This window comes from Saccoglossus kowalevskii, chromosome 1, assembly GCF_978046115.1.
Source record: "Saccoglossus kowalevskii chromosome 1, keSacKowa6.1, whole genome shotgun sequence".
Classification (NCBI taxonomy): domain Eukaryota; kingdom Metazoa; phylum Hemichordata; class Enteropneusta; family Harrimaniidae; genus Saccoglossus; species Saccoglossus kowalevskii.
Genome location: NC_140641.1, coordinates 27,818,767 through 27,839,147, shown reverse-complemented (window position 1 = coordinate 27,839,147; position 20,381 = coordinate 27,818,767). Strand labels below are relative to the sequence as shown.

Genomic DNA, 20,381 nt, shown 5'->3' with positions numbered 1-20,381 from the left:
CCAATCTGATTAAAATACAGTAGACTCCACCAAAACTAAAATTTTATTAATATTTTCTATAAAATGTATTTGCTTAATTCTATATTTGTTATCTGACCGCAAAACAATTTAAAAAAACAAAAGCAAAAAACAACTGAAGCGTGACCCTGTTGTTTTCGCTTTATTATTCATTTTCCGTCTTTTTCTCTGCGCCATATCTCAGTCGCCAAAGTGAAACTGCAAATACTTCAAATAACATTTGTATCATGTCCGTGATGGAGACATGTACACCACAGATGCATGTGAAAATAAAACCTTCATACAACTCAGATATACGGGGTCCGTGTTTCGAGAGCCTGTTTTTTTGCTCCACGTTTATTCTTTTAATGACAGCGCCACCAAACGGTCTGTTTTGTCTGCTTTTGTTTTATACACAAAGCACAGTCAACTCGCTATTTTTCGGTATACTTGAAAATGGTTGTGTATTTTAACCCAAGCATAGACCGAACTACCAAGCCAGGTTCCACATCAACTTTAGATACAGTATTAGTATAAATTAAATCGTGAACTGACATTTTCCCATCATCCTTTGAGGGAGACAAAATGGCTGCGTCCGTGTGAATCGGGGAGGGGTGTTTGTTTACCAGCGTTTGTTGATGTTTTGGAGTAATATGCGGTTATTGAAAGTCACTTGCGTAAGTATTGGTTGTTGATAAATGCATCACAGTAACACATTCGTCGACGTTATTATTGTGAAGTGTTGCAAACACACTCCAACACTGAAATTAATCACAGCGATCAATCAATTAATAATTTTTTGTAATCACTTCCTGGGTTTCTAATGGTTTATCCGTTAATGCACGGTTACTAGATGTAAGATACAGTGACTGTAAGTACCGGTACATCTTGTAGTGAGGATAAATTCGTTACAACTTTCACTTATATGTACTGCCATAGCATTTTCAATTTTGATCACCACTTCCTTGTCTTAACTTTAAGGTAGTTCGCTACTTTAAAAACATACTCAGAAACCCTCGAAATCCAAGAAATTATTCTGAAATAAAATATATTGCCACTGAACTAAGTTCTATACAAAAATCCTCTAAAAATGCCTGTTTGAGTAGTATTGTTTTGGTAATTTTGTTTGGTGATCTATGCTAAAAAAATGACCTATGTATAGTGTTATGAGGAATATATATAGAGAGCAGGACATGTAGCTTGATTAATGGCATAACTGGAGAAAAACGTGCTGCAGTTGTTTCTGCTAAAATAAAATGTTTATAATAAAAGGTACTGATAGATGTGACTGACACAGTATACACAAAAAAATGCACAACTCCTGGTCATTGATTTCTACTTATTGGTCTTAATTCTCAAATAATTTAGTTGCCTTATGTCCTTTCCTCAACATACTTCGTATACATTCAAATTCATCCACTCATCTATGTGTCAGTAATGTAAAAGGGTATTTATGTTGGCAAATTGTAATAATTATATATAGTCTCTTTATGTCAATGTATGGTGGAATGTTTACTCACAACTATTGAAATTATATTGAAGCTTTTTACATGGAATTTCCATTTTACACTTATAAATTGTCTCTTGTATTTCTTTTTACCGGTGTACAGTTCGTACTTGTATCTATGATATTATCTGAGCCGTGTTTTTCGACTACTTAGAATGCTCATATTCAACTCTGATGGACATCATAGAAATGTTAAGGAGACCTAGTCTAAGACACTTCTGTCGATGGGGGAAAAGGCAGAAAGCGGTTGTTATTCTGATTATGATATGTGGAATATATTGCTATTACCATTTCGTTGTCAAGTATCTTGTGGCGCCACAATTATGGGATAACGATTTGAAAGATGAGAAATTCACCGGCTCTGATAAATGTCCTGCATGCTTTGGTACATCGCTCTGCGAGGAATTCATGGACGGTAATCTACGGCTGGTTTCCTACTCAAAGTTTCGATTCTTTGACTTTGTCAACATCAAGAATGTATATGAAGGAATATATAACTATGAAAATGTGGTTTTAAAACGACTTGGACACAACACTGAGTTTGAAACCTTTGATAGGGACATATGTAAGAATGCAAAGCTTCAGCCAGACTGTGACGTATCAATGGCCATCCCTGCGTCACACCTTGGTAAATTGAATGACAAAGATGGCTTGACTCCTCAAGATGTGACAGGTTTGTCAGATTTGGTACGCTGTCCTTCGCAGAGATTACTGGACCGCATATGGAATATTTATGAAGCAGAAAAGCCTGTCGATGGGATTCTATCAGCAGAAAACAAAATTATGCTGATGGTAATTTTAGCATTTAATCCTGAACCTCTGACTACCCAGGTGAGTTGTATAGGGAGGATTTGGTTTGTACCCTTGCACTTCAGTATAAACAGTAGGGGTAATAGGTTTGAAACATCTACTGTGGTTAAAAATAGAGCTTGGCAGAAAAAATTTCCATTTTCCATTCTCTGTGAAATCCCATGTTATGCGTGAAATCTAACGTCAAAACAAACAAAGGTCAAAACATTGCATGGGATTTGACAAATGGAAAGTATTTTAGGAGTATTTTGATGCTTAATAATGTGTTATACACATTCGATGATAGTCTATTTTGATTGGTAATGGTATGCTATAATTCTCTTTCAAAGACTGGCATTTCAACATTGAGCTATGAAAATAAAACGCAATATGCAAGACATGCAAGGTAACGAAAAATCACTTAGTAAATCATCCGAGTAACTTCTCTACCAATGTTACCGGTATATGTTATCAAATTTAATATTTAATTTTATTTTTACAGTGCTCAGTGTCAAATTTGCTCAGAGGAAATACTGCTCTGTAAAGGAAGAAAAATTATATGGAATGCCAGCATCTTCCCCACAGTAAACTTTCCATATTTAATTTATTTATTAATGTACTTTATATGGATCATTTTTTAGTTTCATATTTTTATCTTCATCTACTGTTATAGGTCTTTTCTCAGTCCAATGGTTGGCCATTTCCAAAATTCATTGGTTCCTGTGGAAGATTTGTCGTGCTTGAAAATGTTGGCAAGTCACTGTTTTATTACTACAGTGAACCTTGGCAGATAAGAGTAGATTTTGCCTACCAGGCATTCGCTATTGCTGAAAAATTCACTAATAATGAAGAGGATTTCGCATTGTACATGACAGACGTAACTTACGAGAACTTCGCAGTGAATGCCAAGGATGAATTGATGATGGTGGATGTTGAAAATGTCATAGTGGTTGATAAAAAACAAATTAACCAAGGTAAAGTAAAGGGTTGCAGGACAGTGAATTGTATAATACTGCTGAAGTTTTACAATACTATAAATATAACCAAGTACAAACATGTAGTGTGATCACTTCTGTCAGTGAACATGTTTGCTGGTAATGACCATATTTTCTGGGTTTCTATTCATAAAATATATGTTCTACTGTAAAATATTTTATTTTCGCTATTTTCACTGAAGGAGTGGTTCAGTGAAAACAAAATCCAGCGAATATACCGATACCTTTTTTTTTCCATATTTTACATTCAACTCGCCAAAAATCAGTGAAAATAATTTCCATATAAAAGACCCAAAAAGTGTTTTCAGAAAAAATAAGGTATTTTACAGTATTACTAATCAATTACTCAAACCAAAAATTGCATAATAATAAAATATAACTTATTTTTACCAAATACACACCTTTTCCTAATAGGCCACATGTGCAATTACCGTAATAGAGGGAAATATGTTATTTAATACCGATTTTGCTCTATTAGAAGCACATCTTTATATGTATAAATAGAATATTGAAATATGAGACATGTTGACTGTTGACATATCTCTGTTATATACATATTCATACATATGAAATATTTAATGACTTTTAAATTTTTGACATTGCTCGTTTTTGAGTATATGAGTATACATGTAGTGTCATAACTGTATTATCTCTATTTTTGCTACTAGATAAACCACCACGTTGGGATGAAAAGTTACAAAGTGTGCACGATGATTGCATTGACAAGCATAATTGTCTTTCATTTAGTCCTAATGATCTGTGCAGTCGGGTTGAAGCTGATCATAATTATTACGCCGTGTGCCATGGAATTCTCTGTATGTATTAATTAATTGAAGACTCTTTTACACAAATAAAATTATTCTTAGATGAATTCTCTTGAATACTTGGAAATTATCATGCACCATTCTTGTAGATTTTTTGAAAACAAATTCATATTATAATATAGTTGGTAAATAAGGACAAAAATGTACAATCTTACTCTGAATAGGAATATCATTCTGTTCTCTTTGGCTAAGCCTAGCAATAGATCACAATATATTATTCTATCTTTTTTAACCAGGGACAGAAGCCAGTATTCCTGGGAAACCTAATGGCTTATTGCATGATATTCCAGAATATGTTAAAGAGTCTGCTGAATTGGTGAAATTGTTGGAGGAATGTCAAAATCCAAGTTTGCAGTATGGAAGATTTTCGACAGCACCGCAACTGTTGTTTCTTTTACAAAAACTAGCCAAACGTATCTAGCAATAAATCTTATCTTGCAAGCCGTATGTACTTTTCTATTGACTTGACCAGATAAAGGTGTGTTGCTCTTTGAATGGAGATTAATAGACCCTCTTTTGAAAATAGCTATAAATACAGTGCTATAGTCAAGATTGCTTACGTAAATGACAGTGCATATTTGTTTTAAAACAATTGCCACTTGCCACTGGAGTGATAAATCAGTTTCATGGGATACCCAGTGATAAATCAGTTTTCATGAGATACCCAGTGAAAATCAGTTTTCATTGGATACCGAAGTGATAAATCAATTTCCATGGGATACCGGAGTGAAAAATCAGTTTCCATGGGATACCCGAATGATGAATCAGTTTCCATGGGATATCCAGTGATGAAATAGTTTTCATGGGATACCTGAGTGATAAATCAGTTTTCCTGTGATACATAATTGGTACATGTATATCAGTTTTCATGTGATATCTGGATGATCCCTATTGTGAAAGTCTTTTGGTGTTTTGTTATATAAGCCCTCAAGTGTTCACATATACTAGATTCATAATACATGTAATACATTGACTGCAATTACAGATAAGCTAACCATAGTAACATAATTTTTTTCTGAACGTTGTTTTTGAGTGAAGCACAAAACAGCTTAAGAGTTTAGACTTTATGTCTCATCTTTATTGTGCATGTGTTCGTATGTTGTCTGTTATTTAATTTAATTTGTTTTCAAATCTGTGCATTTTATTTCCCTGATTAGTCAATATCAATAAGATTGTTTTTGGAATATCCTCAAGGCACTAATGACACTTACTTGTAATTGGAATTCATCACAAAAGTACTACTACATGATTTAAAAACGATAACAACACACGCTAAAAATTCAAAGGCTCATGAGTAGACACTTGTTTGTAAACAATGACATGCTATGGCCATAAGGTCTTGTTAAATATACTTGTGCTGTGGTTGTACATGTACATACACCTCAATAATTATGCTTTATTTTTAGTAATGTATATCATGTTTAAGGTACATTGTACCATACATAAATTAACTTAAAATTGCAATCAGGCATACTATAAATTTGAAAAAAAATGTGTAGTTTTTACTAAAAACTATCGGTATGAAATATCCAAGTTAATATCCTGCCATTATCTTACCATCCATTTCATTGTGAGAGTACTGGATGTTTCAATCCCTCAGAAAAAACATACCTGAAATGTAACTGATTTTCTACTAGTCAGTGTTCATTGTTTAGATATCGCTAGGGTTGTCACCTGCGCACACACACACACATGCATGTGAGTTGAGTTCCAAAAGGATGATAACAATGCATGGTAAAAACACAAAGGCTCATGGGTAGACGCTTGTTTGTAAACTGACGCGCTATGGTTGCCTGCCGCATGCGCAGATGATGACTCCCCCACTTTAAGAGGGACATTTAAATGTATATTCTGCAGTTAAACTGACACTAGAAAATAGAACCTCGCAGATTTGTAAAGTATAAATGCAACTTTAACTACATTTGAATGTTTTGAAAATATGATTGATACTATGTAACTTATTTGAGATGGATGAACTAAGCAACAATTAAGTTTAAAATCAGATAATTAATAATCAGCTACATGTAATTGTCAAACATATCAAACTTCATGAAAACATAATGGACATGATCTTATTGGCATATTTGTTTGATTATAAGTTCATTTCATATCTCATGCCTGATTATTTCACTAAATGTGCCTAAACTTGATCAATTTACCTCAATTCAGAAGAATCTCAATAATGTTTATTAGTCCACATGAGTTTGTTAGAAGCTTCCCTTGATTGAACTTGCACTTAGTATTTGATAAAGGTAGCCCACGAATGTCAAACTGAATTTTGATATTATTAGATACATGTACCGGTACCTTATTTAAGTATACATTGTTTTTGGTACAGTATGTTTTGTAGTGTAAATATAACTTGCATGTGTATATTTTTAGTTTTGTAAATATACTCAGCATATGACATGTTCTTCTAACCATATATGTGTTTCGAATTCTACAACATTTACAGCGTTTCTTCTCAAAATTTGAAGAAATTATGTAAATATTTTCAACCTCATTGTGATACTATATAGTAATAGAAATACCGTTCTCCAGAAAGTTTGAGCTTCAAACAAGGATCCTGTTTATACAAAGACACATTTTACCTCAAGCCCAAGAAACAATAGTGAACAATATGAATAAATTCATGAATAATTGAAATCAAACTTTGTACCTAAATTATACATCATGCCACATATGAACACGTGTTCATTTCAAGTTCTGATTCAAAATTACTAATTTCAATGTTGTTTACTATTGCACAACAGGGACTATATCATATCTGGACATAACTTCTTTACTTTTATATACCATAACGCTAAGAGCCCCTTTTTACCAATGACAGTTTCCACAATTTCCTTCACATTTTCCACAAGCAATGAGATATTTGATGTGCAGTGTTCTCGTCTGTTATTAGAAATATTGTGCTGCCTTGATGCATATATTTTATGTCAATATTAAGTAAATTCAATGATTTGTAATTGTGTTTTTTTTGTATGGACCATGCTCCCCCTTTTTTATATATTGTTATTGGGATGCCAAAGATTCAGGAATAAAGTCAATAATAATAACGCGTTATATTGTGTAATTCACTCAATTATGTGTACAATGTGATACAGATTGTGCAATAAAGCTTAATTTGAATGTTTGATCATTTTATTTCCAAGTTGTTCACAAACTTAGCTGATCTTCAAGTCACTTTCTTTGAATTCCCTGCCGTGCTCTGTGATGAAGTGCAATTTTAAAACCTCATTCAAGTGCGTAACTTGTTCACGGTATATGGCGACTTCTTTTTCAAGTTCCAGAATCCGACTGTCTTGGTCGTCCACCAAGTCGGTACATTGATCTACAAGAAGCCGTTAACACAAGTGATTACATGCACATATGGATGGGTTAGAATATAACAACACTGTGTCTTTATAACCACGGTGTGTTACCTTCAATGTATCAACCAACAAATCAACAATTAAGTAATATGGTAGTAAAAGGTAGTGTTAATATTCCATAAAATTTACAGTACTACTTAAAGAAGAGAGAGAGAGAATTAATTAATTAATTAAAAGGCATTATTTATATTATGAGGATCGCACTAGAAAACACAACCACGTCAATAGACCTTATTCACGAATAGCCGTCAAGATTTACGAGAGCTACGCGACTTTTTCTTTGCCCCAGAAATAGTATTGTATTCTCCCCTTTCATCACGTATTGACTGCCATAATTACGAAGCTTACGTAAGAACATTATTTTTTTCTGGGAAAGCAAGTATCGTAGTAATGGGTCTAGTAAAAACTTGAAACAAGGTGATTGGTAGTGACCATTGTGGTAATAAGATTATTACCTCAATGGTAGTGACCAACTTACCAAGACATTCTTCTTCATCCTCTGATACACATTTAAAAGACGGCGCGGCTGGGTCAATGCATTCCTGTAATAAAACAATAATGTTCTCGTTGTCTGTAAACGTATGAATGTTTCAACGTATATACATATACAAGGAAGTGCCCTAACTAGTCAATCAAACAGACCTTCCGAGTGACTGAATCTCTGTAAACACGGCTGGCTTTACCCTGTGCCAACTTAATATGCGTATTTATTTATATTTAATTGATTTATTTATGTATTTATTTATAACAATCGTTTCGCTTCTCTCAGGTTTTACCGGTAGTACCTAAATTAAAGAGAGTTATCTGAATCACTTATTTTGTAAATCGCGTCAGAGTTTTTGATTTGAGTGATTACGAATATATTACTAACGAATACATAACTTACCACGGTCCCGTCATCTAAGTATTTCGACCTGATACATGCTTTGCAGCCGCCATGTTTCCTCACATTTGAAGGCCCTGTGCATCTATAGTATATAGGCACTTCACGTTAATATTCGGATAGTTACATTCATATTATGTCCAATATAAACACTGGTACATGGTGAAATATCTGATCATTGTAATGAATTAAAATGTCAAAATTCGATTCTGATTTAACCTACCCTATAGAACAAAATTCGTGACACGGACGACACAATTTTCTTGAATTGGCATATTTCATCGATGGACACTTTTCAAGACAATATTCACCATCCTTCATGTTTTTACAATCATTGCACTCATCAGCACCCTGCAATACAACTTTTTATTTAGTGTTAGTGTTTGATCTATAATAGTGACACCACGTTTGAAATTAGAAGATAAATAATGCAATTTGCATTCGATTGGCATAAAAATGCGAGTACACGGTACATAAAGTTGTATTAAATTATGGATCTGTCAGGCGAAATAGCTGGTCTCTATTGGTAGATTAGATAAAACGTTTTTTTTTTTTGCAACTTGAACATATTTTTTTTCAAAAATAGTAAACTGCTTATACATATATACATGTGTATGTGTCGCGTGAAACCGTATACTTGTATTATGTGGCCCCGAATGAGTATATGTATGTACGACATTAAAATATATGCAAGTCGGTTGGTATCGAATTTACTGTAGAACATGTTGAAATAGCTGCAGGCAATTTTAGCGGATTTGACTCTTAGCATGAATTAACAGAATCTTAATTTAGCTAAAGTGTCGAATATATCCCTGTGAGAATATACTTTCTGTTAAATTAGCGAAATTACAGATTAGAACATGCTAGCTACAAAGACATGTTTTACAGTAGTTCGTAATCTTCCGGATGTAAAAGTGTTGCCAGACCGGCCAGGAGATTCGCGTGTTCATTATACTGAAAACATTAGATTGGTTCGTGTAAATGTGAAATAGTGTTCTTACCGGTCCAGTACATCCATCAAGACATTCATTATCACACATAACGCACTCTGTTTTGGAAACTTTGAAAAACCTGAAAACAATACCAAAATAAACAAAAATTCTAGAAATTATAGTAAGAACAGATCGAAAAACTTCTACAATAAATTTGTATTCATTACAGAACTCGCTCCAATGACATATACAGAACGGCTACTCAATACCACGTGACATCCCCCTAATAAAATAATTAATAATTAAATAATTACCCATCATCATTGTCACACGACCCTACACAGACTCCTCCCATGTTGTATTTTTTGCAACTAAAGCAATTTTCTGGACCACGCCCCCAGCAACCAACATCAGTGCATTCCATGTCACACATTTTATTTTCGTCACCTGGAAAAAATAGTTAATAAAAGCAGCAGTTATAAATTATTTGTAGTATTGCATCAAATCACTGTAATCGACATATCACGAACTGACTAAATATGGCATAAACAACAACTTACGGCAATCTCCACGTGCTTTGTTGTTACCGAGATAAATAGTCTGTGTATTTTCGTCGAGTACCAGGGAGGACAATAGTTTCTTGGACACATAGCAAAGATTCGGATTTTCTTTTACGTAGATTCCACCACTATTAACATTGTGGAGTGAGCTAAAGCCTAGGGAATGTACCTGAGTCTCGAGTACCGTCAATGCGGTCACACCACTGAAAAAAATCCAATTCCGTTGGTATGAACATGACAATCATCAGTCAAGTGAAAATACGTACATATGGCAAGGCAAATTGCTGTCAATAATTGCATTTTAACACGTTGAACAAATGTTGCCAATACAACAATTTTGTTTTTACAATTCTTGTACGTCTTTACGCTTCCTTTAAAAACTTGTCTCACTTTTGTACACCTAAACATGAGTATTTACCTAAAGAATCGAACGTTTATTACTCCGAAATACCAAGACGATTGCAAGAGTTTAACTTACTTGTACAGATCTTGTCCTCGAATTATTTGGAGATTTCCAAATACTGAAAAATCTTTCATTTCAGGACTGGAATGGAGTAAAGCCAGATGTCCAGTGATTTCCTGCACACTGCTGAAAACTTCCAAAGCTTGCGATGATATTCCAACTACTCCTAAAAACGGATCTCTGAAAATATATCGCATTGGGTAACAATCAACACATGAATCAGTTAATAAACAAGCGATTAAACTACATTTTCGAATCGACAATTTGTTCATGATCATGATATTCACTTACCCGTTGAATGTACTTGGTAAGATGATGACATTTCCTTCAATTATTGTACAGTTCTGAAATGCATGTATATTGCGTTCATCCACGTATTCAAACGCACCAAACTCTGGATTGCCGATCCCCGGACAAACTGTAAGCGAATAGTATACTTTCAAATGGTTAACAATGATAGAGAACATAAGACACAAACATCTTTTTTTTATTCTGAAGAACATTTACAAAAAACTTTCAAATCTAGATTTGTTGAAAATTGATGACGATGTCATTACATACCCTTAGGACACACGCCCTCACAATCATGACATTTTCCCTTTACAGTAATCTTCCCATCTGGACAGGTTTGTACACAATGTCGATCATTTTCTACCAGGTGAGCTTCAGATAGAATACAGAGGTGACTTAATGGTGAACGAATATTTGTATGAATATCAATATATAAGTGTTTATTTTTTAGAAAACAACTACGAGATATGAACACACCAGTAATAATATATTTCACCAAGGAGTGTGTTAAACTACACACCTGGGCACGCATCAAGGCAAGAACCCTGGAACTGTGGGTCGTACACGTACGTCGGGGGACAGTATTCAACGCATTTCCCTTCGTGCTCGAATTCACGACACGCCTATAATATATGAAATATACATGGTGAAAACAATAAAATAGGATAATGAAAAGGAAAAAAGAACGATTGATGGGAAAAATCACCAGTATCTCAGGTCAGAACATTACAGTGATGACGAGTTGGATACCGATTCATTGAAGATAATATTTGGTAATCGTAGTCCTAAATAACTATTAAAATTAGCTAAAATTAGTTATTTAGGACTACGATTACCAAATATTATCTTCAATATATCATACTTATCAGTCCGAGCAGCGTTTATTTATTTATAAACTACTATTTGGATACCGATTCGATGGGTTCACCTCATTTTGTCTCTGACGTTAAGCATCAAAGTGACACCTGTACGACATCCAGGATCAAAGTGACACCCGTATAACATCCAGGATCAAAGTGACACCCATACAACATCCACTATCAAAGTGACACTCCGTACAATATCTAGGAGAAGGTGAAACCCCCATACTTAAATAATCAAAATCACATGTAACAATGTAACCGCCTGACGTGTGATACCACATGAGTAATGTTTCTTCCACATGCACGACCTCACAGGAACAGTCATGCGAAAATACCATAGTATAAATAAGTAATAATATATAATTACCATACAATCTTGGCTGCTCGGTCCTGTACATCCAGCACTACAGCTGCTATGACAACAATCACGTTTACGACTTGATTTGCAACGATATTTGCACTTTGTGTGACAAATTGTTTTGGTCACTAAACAAAATTAAGAACAACGACAGTTTACTTTAGCATGTACCTAACAAGAGCCGGGTAAAATGTGTATTTAATGTTGCAAACCATTTCATACGTGAATGTATTATATACACCATACGAGTTTCAACGCGTCTTATTCTAACGTAACGCAATATCGCTGTAAAATACTTAAATATTTTACATTAGTGGTTTCGAGATTATTTTGCCTGAGTTGATTCAAGCCTAGGATGACCTGAAATGCATATGGGAGGGAATATAGACGACAGCCATGCAACTGCAAATATCTCGAACACCCTATTGCCATGGATAATTTAGCAGTTTTTTCAGAGAATGTACTTACGCTCTTGACAGTTTTTAGAACCCCAACAATGACCGTCACAGTCCGATGCACAGTTTTTACCTGCGAGAAAGCACACACAACATGTTTGTTCTTGGTTTTTACCATGTTACTTGAATAATAATAATAAGCATAATGTTTTTTATAAGCATTATATTTTTCAAGAATAAAATATGACATAACTTTCCCCATATCGACCATTCAGTCGTGCGAGTTTTCCAAAAGATTCGTTTTCGTCAACTTGATTTTGATTTATAATTACTTACTAGAATTTTGTTACATTTGAGTTCGAATTGCCAACAGATGTAAAGGAAAAATGAAGTAAGGAGGAGTAAATGAGGGTATCTACTTACATTTACCATTTGATACACCTCTGATGACAGCCTTTTGAGTAGAAGGATCGATAATATCATCCCAGATAATAGTGTCAACGTAACAAAGATCACGATTAGAAGATATATTTACATTGTGAGTCCCACTAATTTCTATCAGGCAATAAATATTGAATAATTGACAATTAAACATTTTAACAAATTATATTGAGAATAAATCGACACCAATTAGGTAACAAAGCAATTGAGTAACCATAAACAACATTTAAATCTTAGTCCGACAGTGCAATTCATAGGAACGGGACGATCATGTCAACAATTTCTGCTTCATAGTGAACTTGAAATTCGAGGTCGAGTTTCATGCAGGGATCTTGCACCAGTTTGTTGAATTTGTTGACATTATGCTGATAACTAAACAGGTACAGTCAATGTTGTTGTTCTAGCATAGATGTAACAATTTTGTGAGGTATGGGGATAACTTGGCAATTGTCTGATGACAGCAGCTATTTTGAACTTTTGAGCTTTTTCGGGACTTCACATACTATTACGTACATTCAATAGATTGTCTTTTCCCTTGCCAGCATTTGTTTCCATTAAAAAACATTTGTTGGTTACATACGACAAAACGACAGGAAAGAACACTGAAGTTGTGAATTGAAAAATACGTAATTGAAAACAGATATAACACTTTCCGTTAGTTCATCATACAGTAAATCTTGTCTTACCGAGCAGGTTATAGAATTGAAGTTCTTTCAATCCCAATCCCTCTGTGATAGGGTCATAGTTCAACACTACTGCCAGAGCGTTGGTGTTCCAGTCACTGTTTCCCCGAATAACCCGTAGACTTTTCAAAGGCATGGTTGGTACATAATTCAGGGCAATGAGAACGTAGCCACTCACTTCTTGGATGCTTTCTAAGAAGGTCAGGTCTACATCCGGGTCTTCCAATCCCACTATTTCCAAGTTACCGTTGATATGCGTGCACTGTTTGCCATATAAGGAAGTCAATCTTCTGTAACGTTCAGCTACATCATTCATAATTGAAAGTGAGTTACTTGTTCCACTGCACACTGAAAAACAAAGGACAATGCGGAAATCAGGACATCTTTCTTATTCAAAATCTTCGAGTAATCTTTTGCTGTATGTAACAAATGTGTAATGACCACATATTTGTGAATATTGTGATTGTACAAGCTATGTGGTAACTACTGAAAAACTAATCAAATTAATTCAACGTTCCAATATTTAATTTTATTTTCCAAAAGCAAATCACTGCCGTTAATTTATTTATGTATGCCCACGAGCAGTGGTAGAATCAAATGACCGCTGTTTCTATATTGGGTCTAAACAAAAATAATTATTATGTAAATACCAGTTGCTTTGCGATGAGTAGCTATCGCGGTGGCGTAGATTTCGTAGCAAGTAGCTTTCGTAGGGAGTAGGTAACTTTCGCAGTAACTGGTCCTTTCATCGCTCTTGAGAATTAAAAAGTTTTATATTTATTTAATAACTGTTGCTATTCTGGGAATACCAACCTTAGGAGCTGTTAATTTGCCCTTGTAACTTATGCAGTCACGTTGATTTGACAGGAGTTCCTAAATAAGACCCATCCTCTGATAGTGACCCTAGTTTCTTAGTTTGGTTGTCTGAGATAGATAGGAACACTAAATACAGCTATTTAGGTCGGCAATCGAATCATCAATCATCACGAGTAATATAAATGGTATTTAACTTAATATTGAGACGTGAATCACTCCGGCAATGACAAATTTTAAGAACCAAGGGGTGAGAGACTATTTACTTCGGCGATAGCTACGATATTTGTGTCCTAATCGATATTGATAAGATTTCGGGAAATGCGGTGACCAGTGTGAACCAAAACGACAAAAACCGTTGTGAATTTTTATGGAGGACATGGATTCATTTGACAGACTCCCGGAGAGCAATTCTTCATGACGTAATTCACTCTGGCGTGGGAAAATCAAGGATAATTAAAAGCGAGGAAGGCCATTAAAAATGGCCATGAAACAACGATGATGTTTTTTTTTTATATTTCCTACGTAGCTACGTAAATTGGGACCAAAACGTTATCGGCAAGATTCCAGGGACGGCAGTGACGATCACCAAAAGGTAATTGAAGGCAAATAAACACGGCGTGAATCAGAAACAAAATCTTTCAATTCGTAGCATAAAGTGCGGGACTGACCCATTGTTTACCCTTGAGGGAATCGGAATTACTCGCTTTTAAGGGTTTCATAATAAGTGAGAAAAACTGAAGATCTTGAACGTACTTTAGTAAAAAGTCCCTTTTTGTTTGATTGCCTTTAGATTCATGTGCTGCAAGTTAGAATGCACATAGTTTACCTAAGCGGCCGTCCCTCAGCAAATGATTTAGCCCAGGCATTCTCCGTGTCACAATCGTGAAACTATCTGTTTTTACGCAATCTTGAAAACGCGAATTACTAAACGAAATACAGGACGACAAGACTGAAATATCCAAGAACCAACACATACCACAAAAATATATCTAGAGTGAATACTCATAGTATATTTTAAGTCTAATCGTATTGTATTGTCAGGTGTGTCGATAGGCGAGAGAACATTCTGCTTCTTAGTGGCACCCGCCATATATCTTTTTTTTTGTCATAATCAAATAATTTCTGTTTGAATATTTAGGTCTATATATCAGACAGGTGACATTGTATAACAAGCTTATTGTATCTGCCAAAAAAGACTTTTGAATGTTAAAGACAATATCTAGCATTGTAACACCAAGGACAAACAAACAAGTCATTCACCGTCAAGTCAGCTAGCAACAAACATGGAGCTCCATGCTGCACACATCCTCCTAAACAACTTACCGAACAAACCAACCCCGTCCTGTACGCATGTAGTAGTTTGGGACTCACGGATATTCTACATTACAAATATTCGCATTATTGCGTTCAATATATAGACATATAAAAATGAAACAGAGCGTTATGGATAATCTCTAGTTAAGTGTGCACAAACTCTAAAATGACGAGTGGCTAAACCACTTTAAAAACACTTACCATTTATAGCACACATAATGCAAAGTACATACCTTCATCCACAATTCTGGTTTAAGTATTTTAATGCAAAAACAGTTATAGTTTGGGTGTATTTGAAGACTGAATTTTAGTTTTCTATCACTATTAAAATGCGAATTTTGTTTACGTTTGAGCATAACGCCATGGCCAAGGACACGAAGGGTAACTTAGAATTTCACATTTTGCTCTGTTTTTGGAGTAACTCACCAGCTACGTATCTATGATCATACTAGTACCCTTGCTCGTGCTTGTATAAGATTTTATGTTCTTTGGTGGAAAGTCAGTTGATTGACATTTTGTGGGGTTGTGCACTGATCGAAGGTTCGGTAGTGAATGACTGACTTGTTTGTTCATGATATTATAATGCTGAACATTGCATAGCAAAATGATATCAATTGGTATTACTCGATGTAACCATGGTAGCCATGGAAGGTCCCATGATGTAATTAATTGCGATTCAGGTGTGACCACTTTTCCTGCCTTTAGATCTCCAAACATAATTTTTTTTACACAACTGACAATTACACGCAATATGTCTTCCAATTCGAACTACATTTCTTTGTATTTGAATACTTAAAGAATGACATTTTCAACTTTCGACGAAATGCCGAGCAACGTGGTGAAAACATAACATAACCACAATAAACATACTAGTAACCTGAATAATTGGATAGAAGATTGATTACGGTTGATGTAACAATACCAACAAGTCCAGTCTCTGTTTTTGTGCCTAGGTATGTTTTTTGTATTCGCAAACGTTTCGTCGTTGTTAGCAATTGTACATCCTGTAGAAATAATCACCCACCCTTAAATCAGATTGTCTATGATGACCTCGACCTTTCGGTCAGCAACCAACAACATTAGGGCAGTGTAATAGATCTAGAATACAACGAACACAGCATCCGTAATGCAAATTAAGCCCGTTTTTTAACTTTAAGTTATATCCGCGGTGATCTCAACATCAATGTCGCGATTGTCCGTCATGTACGATTGTTGAAATTGAAAAACCCACAAATCAAACATTCACGATAACCGCGTCGCTTCTTACATCATGATTGTTCTGCGACAAGGTTCAAAGTACATGACCTGAGATGTATGCCACTTACCTTTCGTATCACCACTTATTCTGTGTGCAAATAATAGAAGACAAAGTATGAAACCCGATGTCAATTTCATTCCCTCCATGGATATAATATGGTCGATCCTCTAGAAGTGAATTTGAACCAGTAGTACACATCCGATCGTTCGGGCGTCCGCTCACGATTTGAGTGGTTTGTTTTGCTTGTTGACACTAGTGTTGTTTATTCGTGTTATCAGTGTGCGTATTATTAGTTCAAGACCTTGGCCGGTTAACAAAGTTAATAATTTATAAACCGTTCATCGACCGGGCTGGAATGTCTAGGTATGCGCCTAGTCATTTCAACGTACAATAGTGTATACTTGTAATAGCTACGAGTATATCAATTCGACACCTTCGTTACCTCAACGATTATGAATATTTTGATTGATTATTTACATAACATTTATACTAATCGGCGTAGTTGGACTGAATATCCTTGGGAGTGATTGGTTAGATCACCTATCGCCCCACCCCCAACACCAGGGACGGTGGTTAGCTTTAACTTTATAATTATAGTTGTTCCTGCTTCCCCGAGTCTCGACCTAGTCTATCCGAACAATACCAAAATGTGTAGATGGTTGGCACTTGGTTTTTACAAAAAAGCGTACATCTTGTTAGCCATTCACCGCACTCTGTAACTATAGTCATCAGAGGTATACTTTGCCAGCTTAAAGGGCGGTAGTCGTCGAGCCGCGTCCTGTTCGATATGGGACTCATAACGACGTATACAACGCGTGTAAAATACATTGTTTATTTACATGAAATTTGAACACGCGCTGCGCGACGACCACCGCGCTTTAACAATTTGCAACCTAAGACACCGAAGTTGCGCCCTCAACGGCTCGTATCTAGACACCCGCCGGTTAGACGGGTGTCACAGCCTTCACTGCCAGTGAGCTCTCGAGGTTGACGTGATTTTAGGTATTTGCATTGGTTACTGTAATATTCGCTAATAAAACAACAGACTATTAGGTCAGGTGAAACTTACAGACATGAGGTTTACTCCACTGTACCACGAACAAACATACAGAGCAAAAGTATCTTGATATATGGCCACTAGAGGGCGCTATATCTATTATCATATATTGGTTATCTCTACACCTCCCTTCAAAGTACAGAAGGGCTGAACTGAAACCAATGTCCTGTATCAAGTGTTCTCGCTATTGTTCGTAACAAGTCCACGAATGTTTCTCTGAACACAACACAACATAATGTAATTCATTAACTCTAACTGCAATATATCAACTAACATAATATTCACTAATAATGAACTGCTAAACTAATTTCAATGTCTGCTTTGGTGATATTACTATAAATCTAGATGTTCTGGCATCTTCACAATTCTTCCAGACCTTGTTTTTACAATGCCATTACCAGGTTTGCTTGGATGGTCTTTTGCGGTGATAGATTGGGTGTTTGTTTGTTGATCAGTAGAATCTGGTGTGTATTTCACTGGAGATGAATGAGCTTTAGATTTTGGAGATTCCGGTTCATTAGTAGTGTGAATTAGTGCTCTCTTATTGCGTCTAACAATACCTTGATTAGATTTGACAAGGTAAGATCGTGGATGTTCAGTGGTCTTTACTATATGACCATGTCGGTCTTGATCTTGAATCCATACTTTGTCACGAGGGTGAAGTATGGGAAGTTCACGCGCTCGATGTTGCTGGTTGAACTTAATTTGTTGATTAGATCGATAGATGTCTTCACTCTCTTTTACTTCCTCAAGATCTTCATTGCGAAGTCGTGCTTGTAGAGTATTTGGGAGCATTGGTAGTTGTGTGCGTAGTAGCCTTCCCATCAGTAGCTGACTTGGCGCAAGATTATTTTGTAGTGGTGTGGTTCTGTAGGAGAGAAGAGCGAGGTATGGATCTTCATTTTTCTTGAGCAGATCTTTGACAGTTTGTACTGCACTTTCAGCTTCACCATTGGATCGTGGATATCTGGGTGAACTGGTTATGTGGACAAATCTATATATTGCTGCAAACTGACTGAACAATTCTGAGCTAAATTGTGGTCCGTTATCAGACATTGCAATCTCAGGTATTCCATGTTCAGTGAACATCTCTTTCAGTGAAGTGATCACGCTCTCGGATGTTAACGTTGATAGTTTCTTTATTTCCACACATCGAGAGTAGTAATCTACCACTATTATGTATACTCTGGATTTGTATTGAAAGAGGTCCATTCCCACTCGTTCCCATGGACGAGATTGAAATGATGATGACATCATTGGCTCAGTAGGTTCTGGACGGTGTTTGGCACATGTAAAACATTTAGATATCAGATCTCCGATGCTTGTAGAGAGCCCAGACCACCATACTGATGTCCGGGCTCTTGCACGGCATTTAGTAATTCACAGATGACCTTGATGAATGCAGTCAAGTATTTCAAGTCGCATGTCTCGTGGAATTATGATTCGTTCATCGGTGACTGTGAGATGGCTCCTGTTTTCCCAGTACTGATGTAGTAATGGCTAGTGAGGCATGTATGCAGGCCATCCATGTAGACAATATTCTCGTATTTGCGTGCATTCCTCGTCAGCTTTCTGTGCTTCTATAATGTCGTGTATACGTTTTGCAGTTGCGAGAAGTACCTGTATGTATTGCTTGGTGAAGTTTTCGACTTCCACGCTGAATGCTGTGTCAACTTGTTCTGGTATACCGATTGGTGCGCATGATAGGGCGTCCGCAGTTGTTTGCTGTGTACCGTGTACATAACTGACCATTGGGTTAAATCGCATCATCCTTAGACGAAAGCGTAATATGCATGGCGGCATTTTTGAAAGCTTTGTAGTATTCAGGAGTGGTACTAGGGGTTTATGATCAGTCTCTAATAAGAAATATAGTCCGAGTACATAGTCAGTGAATTTCTCGCAAGCCCATGTCGCTGCGAGAACCTCCTTTTCAATAACTGCATATCGTTTTTCTGTGTCGCTGAGTGATCGTGATGAATAGCAGACTGGTCGTCATTTTCCATTGTCTTGTATTTGTAGTAAAACAGCACAGATGCCTGTTGCTGATGCGTCGGCTGCGATAATCGTAGGACAATTTGGATCATAGTGTGCGAGGACTTCAGTCGATACTAGACACTTCTTGATCTCTTGTAATGATTTTGCTTGAGATTCACCCCAAACCCAGGCATTCTCCTTATGTAACAATTCGAGTAATGGCTCATTGCGATCTGCAAGTCCTGGGATGAACTTTCCTAGTTGATTAACCATTCCCATAAAACGCTGTAATTCGGTATTATTTGTTGGCACAGGAAATTTAGCAATTGCGTTGGTTTTCTGAGGATCCGCGTGTATTCACGTTTTATCAATGATGTGTCCGAGAAACTTGATTGTGTCTTTCGAGAATTCACATTTGTCGTTAAGTGTTAGTCCAGCTTGCTGTACACGATGTAGGACCGCTCTGACATGTTTGTCATGTTCTGTTTGGTTAGACCCATAAATTAGAATATCATCCATATGGCAAATTACCCCATCTAGTCCTTCGAGGACACCTGATAGGGTGCGTTGAAATATTTCTGGAGCCGAACTTATACCAAATTGGAGACGA

At 36.0% G+C, this 20,381-nt stretch overlaps 2 protein-coding genes across 2 annotated transcripts; one reads left to right on the top strand and one right to left on the bottom strand.

Annotated features, from left to right (window-relative positions):
• Positions 1 to 582: 582 nt before the first annotated feature.
• On the top strand, positions 583 to 4,559 carry LOC100374882 (divergent protein kinase domain 2A-like). Its single transcript, XM_002737103.4, has 5 exons — positions 583 to 674; positions 1,608 to 2,335; positions 2,967 to 3,267; positions 3,957 to 4,103; positions 4,349 to 4,559. Exons 2-5 carry the CDS (start codon positions 1,679 to 1,681, stop codon positions 4,531 to 4,533), a joined length of 1,290 nt encoding a protein of 429 aa, XP_002737149.3. The 5' UTR covers positions 583 to 674; positions 1,608 to 1,678; the 3' UTR covers positions 4,534 to 4,559.
• Positions 4,560 to 7,235: 2,676 nt separating this feature from the next.
• On the bottom strand, positions 7,236 to 16,983 carry LOC100313534 (v-erb-like protein receptor). Its single transcript, NM_001168015.1, is given in 16 exon segments — positions 7,236 to 7,443; positions 7,962 to 8,025; positions 8,370 to 8,451; positions 8,590 to 8,717; positions 9,368 to 9,437; positions 9,613 to 9,745; positions 9,859 to 10,061; positions 10,337 to 10,501; positions 10,613 to 10,739; positions 10,883 to 10,984; positions 11,133 to 11,235; positions 11,843 to 11,961; positions 12,302 to 12,361; positions 12,652 to 12,783; positions 13,356 to 13,700; positions 16,808 to 16,983. Coding segments are annotated over 16 exon segments (2,079 nt in total). The 5' UTR covers positions 16,887 to 16,983; the 3' UTR covers positions 7,236 to 7,276.
• Positions 16,984 to 20,381: the final 3,398 nt, after the last annotated feature.

Bases quoted from the DNA above. Each gene is read 5' to 3' on its own strand.
- LOC100374882 (XM_002737103.4), top strand. From the start codon at position 1,679: ATGGACATCATAGAAATGTTAAGGAGACCTAGTCTAAGACACTTCTGT. The intron at 3,268-3,956 runs GTAAAGTAAAGG...TTTTGCTACTAG, and splicing joins TAAAAAACAAATTAACCAAG to ATAAACCACCACGTTGGGAT. The intron at 4,104-4,348 runs GTATGTATTAAT...TTTTTTAACCAG, and splicing joins CGTGTGCCATGGAATTCTCT to GGACAGAAGCCAGTATTCCT.